Below are 7,846 nucleotides of genomic sequence, written 5' to 3'. Positions count from 1 at the left end.
AGAAACTAGGGTTGTGTGACAATATGTAATACACTACAAAGATTTTTCTGTTACACCTCTTGTTAAATCCCTATATCATATTGCTTAATTAAATACCTATCTTATTACAACACAAGAGGGGTTATGGTAAGTGCTATAAATGTATATTATGATTAATGGTTATAGGTGAAAACTGATGAAAATGTAATTACAAACCAACTTATTTAGACACTTGGTGCTAGTTGTGACATGTCATTGACAAAATAAGACACCATGCTAAACATACAAACATGAACATTGAGGATTATATTAAATTCTAGTTGTCGAATATAAGCACTAAGTACATGTGCATTTCAAGTACTAATATATCAAGTAGCCTAGGAAACATAACATTGAGTGATGAGGTTAGATTGAATGTAGAAGTTATGAGACAAACATAAGGGAAATATATATGCCAAAGAAAACACTCTCATATCACTTATTAACATAAATATGATTTTTAATATATTTTAAATGGTGAGAGGTAGGCAAGATAGGAGAGGTGAGCATGATATTTCTAGGGTTTCTAGTGCTATAGCTAAAGGTTATTTTGAGGGAGATGAAGATGGTGATGGGGGTAGAGTTATTGGAGTGTTCTATTTCTAGGTGTGCATGTCTTCCAGGTCATTTTGAGTGTTAGTTCTAGCTTTTGGCTAGTTGCTATGGGAGTTTGGCTACTTGGTTGGTGTGGAGTCTTTGGCATTGGTGTCTTGTAGAGCTCTTAGTTCTAGAGTCTTGGTAAAGGGAGATGTGGTTGTCTTTTTCTCATCATTTCCTTTCTCTTTTTCCACTACTTTTATCTTGGCTCCTAGTGTCATGCCTCTATCTAGTGGGTTGATCCTCTTTTCTATGTGGGGCTTTTAGTGCAGTGCCAAGGTTTTTGGGGTTGGAGCTTCTATGGTAGCCATTGTGACGGTTTTTGTTGTTGTGGTGGCCTTAGTCTATGGGGGGTTGGCAAGGGCTACATGTGATCCTTGGTTTAGGGTTTCTTCTAGTTTTGGGGCTATTCTCGGTCTCGTTGGAACATGTGGTTAGAGGATTTCTTTGTTCTCAAGTGGGCTTGTGTTTCTCTTACCTTTGTCCATTTCTGTGTGATTCCTATGGAGCTGGAGTCTTCTCCTATTGATGTGGGGAATATTCTTGTGGGTAAGGATAGGGTTTGGTTATTTTTTATCTTTTATTCCTCTTTTTTGGTTCCTATAGAGGTGGTGGCATCCCATATGGAGGTGGATGTTTGCCTTGTGGTGGAGTTTGGAAGCTAATTTTTGAGGGCTTATCTTATCTTTGGTTACTTCGATGTGGGGTTAGATCAAGTGTAGCTCTTTATATTGGTGGTTTCTTCCTCTACAATCCCTATTGGGGTGGTACCTCTTCTATTAAGGCAGAGAGGGGCTTTGTAGGAGAGCCGAGGACTTGCTATTTTGGGGCCTTTGTTGACTATTGTAGGATGGTTTTGGGAGCCATTTTAAAATCCATTGTGCTGGTATGGAGAGCCTGTCAAAATCTTCTGTTCTTAATCATGCCCTTGGCTATTTTGCAGCTTTAGTTATTCTAGTTAGTTTATTATGTATTATCATTTTGTCTCTAGAAGTGAAGGTTATGAGAGCCTTGTTAAAACCAATTGTTAAGGTTAAGGGAGATTGGAGAAACCCTTTTCTCATGATTGCCTAAGTAGTTTGTTTCGATGGGTTCAATCTTTTATTTTTAATAGCTAGTATTTTGAAGCTTTGGTTTGTATTGGTTGGTTGTGGGTTGCTTGCTAGTTGTCTTTGTTTTATCTTGTTGTAACATTATATAAGGAGGGTTCTAGTTTGCTACAAAAACCAAGGGTTTTGGATCCCTTTAAAACCTCTTGTACAAGGTTTTGTGTCCCCCTCAAAATTTGATTTTCCCTTAATAAAAAATATAACTATGATTTTTGAATGAAGAGATCACACATGCAAAAATATAGGACCCAATTCAAAGGAATAAGGATTAGACCAACCTCCACAAATGGGGAATTAATAATTTCCATGGCAAAATTAGGGTGTGATGTGTGAGTTACAATAGGTTAAAAGAAAAGAGTGATATTGAGACATCTATTAGAGAGATTGGATTTTTGAGTTTGATTGACATCACATGGATATGAAAATGATAAATGAAGATTGACAAAACATCAAAGATTTTTAGGAGTGACCTGATTTGATTTAAGTTTACTGAAATTTTAATCATGCAATCATGTCATGAGATCCTAGAAGCTAAAGAGTTTTATAGATACATCTCTTGTTACAATCTTCAGGTGTATGAGTAATATATTGTAATAATGAAATAGTTATAATAATAAGATACTTATACTTCAAAGTTATCTATGTTTTCTTCACTCATAGATTGTACATATATATAAGTATATATTGATTTGGCCACTATTAATACCACATCAAATTTAGATTCAAAATATATATTTTAACATCTAATATTAAAATAAAATTTTAAATAAAAAATCAAAGATACTATACTAATTACTAAGATATACAACTAATAATGACAGCCGAAAAAATACAAGCTCAACCTAAATTATAATCTCGAACCTATTAGACACAACAAAATACAAATTTGTAAGAAATGATTGATTAATAATGCAACCTAAACCTGAATCTAGATCCTATGCATATTAGACAAAACGAAAGTCGTAATATTAACAACAATATCCATGGTGACTGCAAACTTGTAGAAACTGTGAAAGAAATACAAAATTGTAAAACAAATAAATTGTTCTACTGATTCCATAGATTATATGCACTTATTAATGAAATGATTCAAAAAAAATTTACAAGAATTTCTTTATCAAATATTCAACAATTAGAATAACTAATAAAAAATGAACAATCAGATTAAGTAATGAAAAATTAATTACGATTGCCTCATCATATTGAGGTCATCGACACAGCTAAGCTCCTCATCATATTGAGGTCTTCGACACAGCTAAGCTCTTCTAGAAACTTATATGTTACCATGTAATGGTGCAGCATGGTTTAAGTTAATTTGGAGAGATACAATTTTCATAGTCCCACATGGGTAAGCGATGTTGTTTTGAAGACAGGGAGTGGAGGCTTGGACTAAGTCGGCAAGACTTTATTTTGACCAGGCAGGATTGAATGGATGTGAACCCTGTAACAAAAATATGAGCAGTGGTTGGTATACCGAAATAGGTCATTACATGGATTTTAGTGACCATGGAAAATATGGTGTTGTTCAACGGGCTCATGCTTTACTTGGTTGCCACTCCAGATAGAAAGCCAAGAAAATGAAATAGATAAATTCAGTTACTAACACTAAATTCATATGAATTTATAATCGTGTTAAAATATCAGTACTACCTACCAACCTACCCAACAAAAGCGAAAGGACCTAACAGCTGATTTAATCCCTGTATCTCAGGTCAGAAACAATTTGGCAAATACTTATTTAGCCTGTTTAAGTTGTGATCAGATTCTGAAAGAGGAACTATTGCATGATTCTAGCAATGCAGACTTTTTGTGGCCGCCTCTTGCTGCCACTTTTAGCATTGTGGTTCACTGTTCAATTTGTTTCAGCGAAACATACTATGATTACACGGCGCTACAATTTCACTGTGGGCTATATATTTCTATGGAATGAGCTGAATTTTTTATTGTTTAGGAAAGTATTAAATTTTTACAGATAGCCATGATTGATTCTTTGTTCTAAATATCTTCAGATCCAAATGACGAATGTGACTCGTCTCTGCACTACGAAAGCTCTCTTGACTGTCAACGGGCAATATCCAGGGCCTCCAGTAGTTGCTCGAGAAGGAGATCGCGTGGTTATCAAAGTGACAAATAATGTTAAAAACAATATTAGCATACATTGGTATCTCTTCTGCTCCCGCTACTCAGTTATTTACATAATAAAAATAATATTATATGTCGATGTCCCTTTGGTGGGTGCACCTAAGGAATTCCTATGAATTACTCAGGCATGGAATTCGGCAGCTTAGATCTGGATGGGCGGATGGTCCTGCTTATGTCACTCAGTGTCCAATTCAAACCGGGCAAAGTTATGTGTACAAGTTTATTGTCAAAAGGCAGAGAGGAACACTGTGGTGGCATGCCCACATCTCATGGTTGCGAGCAAGCATACATGGGCCCATTATCATCTATCCCAAGAAGAATGCTTCTTATCCATTCCCTCGCCCACACCAGGAAGTGCCTATTGTTTTTGGTATGCCCTTCAGTACTCGTTGATAATGTGTTGCCATTGTACGCACATAGTCCTAAATTTATAATGAAAATACTGTTGTTGATAATGTGTTGCAAATTACAGGGGAGTGGTGGAATGCAGACACTGAGACTGTTATCAATCAAGCAATGCAAAGTGGTGCCCAAGCTAATGTGTCAGATGCATATACCATCAACGGGCTCCCTGGACTAATGTATAACTGCTCTACCAACGGTGAGGGTGGGCTATTAAACTGGATGAAACATAACTAGACTGGTCGCTATTGTTCATTTGTTTATATGTAAATGTAACAAAAGTTTCCTCTGTTGTGTAATGCAGATACATTCAGGCTCAAAGTGAACCCTGGGAAAACTTACCTACTGCGTATAGTTAATGCTGCACTTAATAGTGACCTGTTTTTCGCAATAGCCAACCACACATTGACTGTAGTAGAAGCGGATGCTGTGTATGTCAAGCCTTTTCAAACCAATGTTGTTCTCATCACTCCTGGTCAGACTACCAACGTCCTCTTGACAGCTATGTCTCAGCCACCCAATGCCACATTCCTCATGTTAGCAGGCCCATTCGCTACGGGAACAGCAGCTTTTGATAACTCAAGCAGTGCTGGAGTGTTAGACTATGTGACAGCAGCTAATTCATCCTCATCCTCTCTTCCTATGATGAAACCGACGCTTCCAGCCCCCAACGATACCTCCTTTGCCGCCAATTTTAGCCAAAAGATGAGAAGCTTGGGCAATCCGAAATTTCCTGCAGCAGCTGTCCCTCAGAAGATGGATAAACAGTTCCTATTCACAGTGGGGTTGGGGCTAAATCCGTGTCCCCAAGGACAGACATGTCAAGGCCCCAACGGTACCAAATTTGCAGCCTCCATTAACAACATATCCTTCATTCTTCCCTCCACCGCTCTTCTTCAAGCATACTACTTTAATCAGTCCAATGGAGTTTACAATACCACCTTCCCTGACAATCCGCCATTTCCTTTCAACTACACCGGCACGCCGCCTAACAACACACAGACCCTCAACGACACCAGAGTCGAAGTGCTTCCCTTTAACACTAGCGTACAGCTAGTTCTGCAGGACACCAGCATTGTGACATTCGAGAGCCATCCTCTGCATCTGCACGGCTTCAACTTCTTCATAGTGGGTCAGGGTATGGGAAACTACAATGCAAGCACTGACCCATCTAACTTTAATCTGGTGGATCCTCCGGAGAGAAACACAGTTGGAGTTCCCAGTGGAGGTTGGGTGGCTCTCAGATTCCTAGCTGATAATCCAGGTATTAATATCATTACGTAATGTTAGCTTCAATCGCTCATCTGATTCAAAGATTTGTGCTTCTTTCGTATAAACATATATCCGATTGTGTGTATGTTTTTTGCAGGAGTGTGGTTCATGCATTGTCATCTCGAGCTGCATACCAGCTGGGGATTGAAGATGGCGTGGGTTGTTTTAAATGGAAATGGTGGCAGATCTCAATCTCTTCTTCCTCCTCCCAAAGATCTTCCCCCCTGTTGATCATTCATCCTTCAATTAGACTATTCAATTTGTGCTTCCTAAAATCTGTCCGCGTCCAATCGTGTGCTGGTCCAAAATAGTTTGCAAACGATAAAGAGAAATATATCAGTATATTTGTGTATCAATAAGTATGCTTTGGAATATATCAGTGATGAGGCCTTGGTTGAATTACTCTGACAGCAACATCTCCACATGGACCTCTCAAAAGTGAAAGTGCGAAGATAGAATTAAAATTACAAGTTTTGCAGAGAATTTCTAATATTTATTTTATAGGAAGATTCACATTTCCTTATAATATACTTATTTATTGTTGTTTTATATGGTTGAGATTTTCAATAGTATATTTCTTCATTCAAATACTTAATTGAAAATAATGTTGTTTGTAACATATAATTTATTCTTAAATATTCTGTTCATTTTTCAACATCTAAATAGTCAATTAATAAATAAGTAAAAATATATAATGAATCATTAAAAAATTTACAATTTTGTTATTGACAATTTAGTCTATTTTGCAATAATAAGATTTGTAAGAAATTTTTAAAACATATCGATATCTGTCGTTTGTAACTTTTTCTCATGATTTCTATCATATTGTTATTTGATACTACCTCATTTTGTACTAGGCTAGACACTTTTCTAAATTAGTTTTGAAGTACATTGTAAGAAGTTAAATTTAATTAAGTAATTGGATTAAGGCATACTTATAGATATGTAAATGAAAGATCTATCTATGTTTTATTTAATCTCAATAAAATTACCACTTCTCCTTCTATGCATAGAATCTATCTAGATTTGCATGAACATATTTGATGTGATTAGTGATGACTCATATCTTCAATGCTAAATATGAAATATATGGGAATTATTCAAGTCATTGTGAAAAAATATATTTTCTCAATAATCTCTCTATATTTTCATTTATTCTTTCTATTAATTAGAGCTTCTATCAAATGGAGGGGGTGGGGGCTTTCTGGTGTAGAGTTTTGAGATGGGCATTCATTATGTAGAATCTCTTCTAATTAAAAGCTATATTCTTGGAATAGTTTCTCCCCCCCACACATGCACATAATTGCTTGCTTGTATCGATATACTGCATGCATATGATTTAATTTGTTTTTGTAATTTAACTCAATTCCTATACAATTTGAATTGTAATCTTAAAAGTACCATTGAAACTTTAATATGTTTTCAATATATGATACATAATGCACGTGTTACATATAAATAATTTAACAATAATATAACACAAATATAACTAGCTACAACATAAAATTGATGTTTATCATTGTTAAGGTGTATACCTATTGATATCAATTGATATTCATATGGTTTTTATTTATCATATAAAACTTTATAGATATTTTTATTTTTAGTGTACATACCACTATTAGAGCTGCATCAATTGATATTGACTTATATTTAATGGAATCAATGATGACTTACATCTTCAGTATTGAATATTTAAAATATGGGAATTATTCAGTTCATTACGAAAAAATGTATATTAGCAACAATGTGGCTATGTTTTAAAACTTGGGGCTGGCTAGGTGTGGGGGAGTGATAAGAAATGAGGCTTGCTATTGTATTGCGGTGGTGGAACTTCCCAAGGGATCACAAACTAACCACTTAGCCAAGGCCATGGCTGCTTACCAAACCCTTGCCCTGGTTAAATCGTTGTGATTTAGTAAAGTTTGGCTCGAGGGAGATATTAATAACATTGTTAAATGCCTAAAGGGTCTATCCTCCCCATCATGGACCATTAAAAATATCATATCTCAAGCCAATGAGATAATTGGCTCTTTCGAGCAGTATATTATAGGTTCCTGCAAGAAGTTGTGTCCACTTTTTGGCCAAAAAGTGGAAGGTTTTTCCCTTTTTTTTTGATTTCGTCCTGTTTGACCTAAGTATTTGAGGCACTTAAAGAATGATTCTTTAAAAAAAAAAATAATAGAAAATATAGTGCTTAAAGTCTACATTCCAAATTTATTTTAATACCCAAATCTTAAAAATGAAGTTTGAATAGGCATTACTAAAAGCTATAGTTTAAAAGTTACTTTTTAGAACCATACCAT

The 7,846-nt window shown here is 35.6% G+C and overlaps 1 protein-coding gene across 1 annotated transcript; it reads left to right on the top strand.

The window, feature by feature from the left end:
* The first annotated feature begins 3,447 nt into the window (after window positions 1-3,447).
* Window positions 3,448-6,042, top strand: LOC131859661 (laccase-4-like). The gene is made up of 6 exons (XM_059213688.1): window positions 3,448-3,628; window positions 3,734-3,885; window positions 3,992-4,236; window positions 4,339-4,467; window positions 4,573-5,532; window positions 5,638-6,042. Exons 1-6 carry the CDS (start codon window positions 3,509-3,511, stop codon window positions 5,769-5,771), a joined length of 1,740 nt encoding a protein of 579 aa, XP_059069671.1. The 5' UTR covers window positions 3,448-3,508; the 3' UTR covers window positions 5,772-6,042.
* Window positions 6,043-7,846: the final 1,804 nt, after the last annotated feature.

The sequence above is a fragment of the Cryptomeria japonica genome, chromosome 10, assembly GCF_030272615.1.
Source record: "Cryptomeria japonica chromosome 10, Sugi_1.0, whole genome shotgun sequence".
Taxonomy (NCBI): Eukaryota; Viridiplantae; Streptophyta; class Pinopsida; order Cupressales; family Cupressaceae; genus Cryptomeria; species Cryptomeria japonica.
Note: the sequence above shows the minus strand (reverse complement) of the source record. Positions and strands in the feature narration are given on the sequence as shown.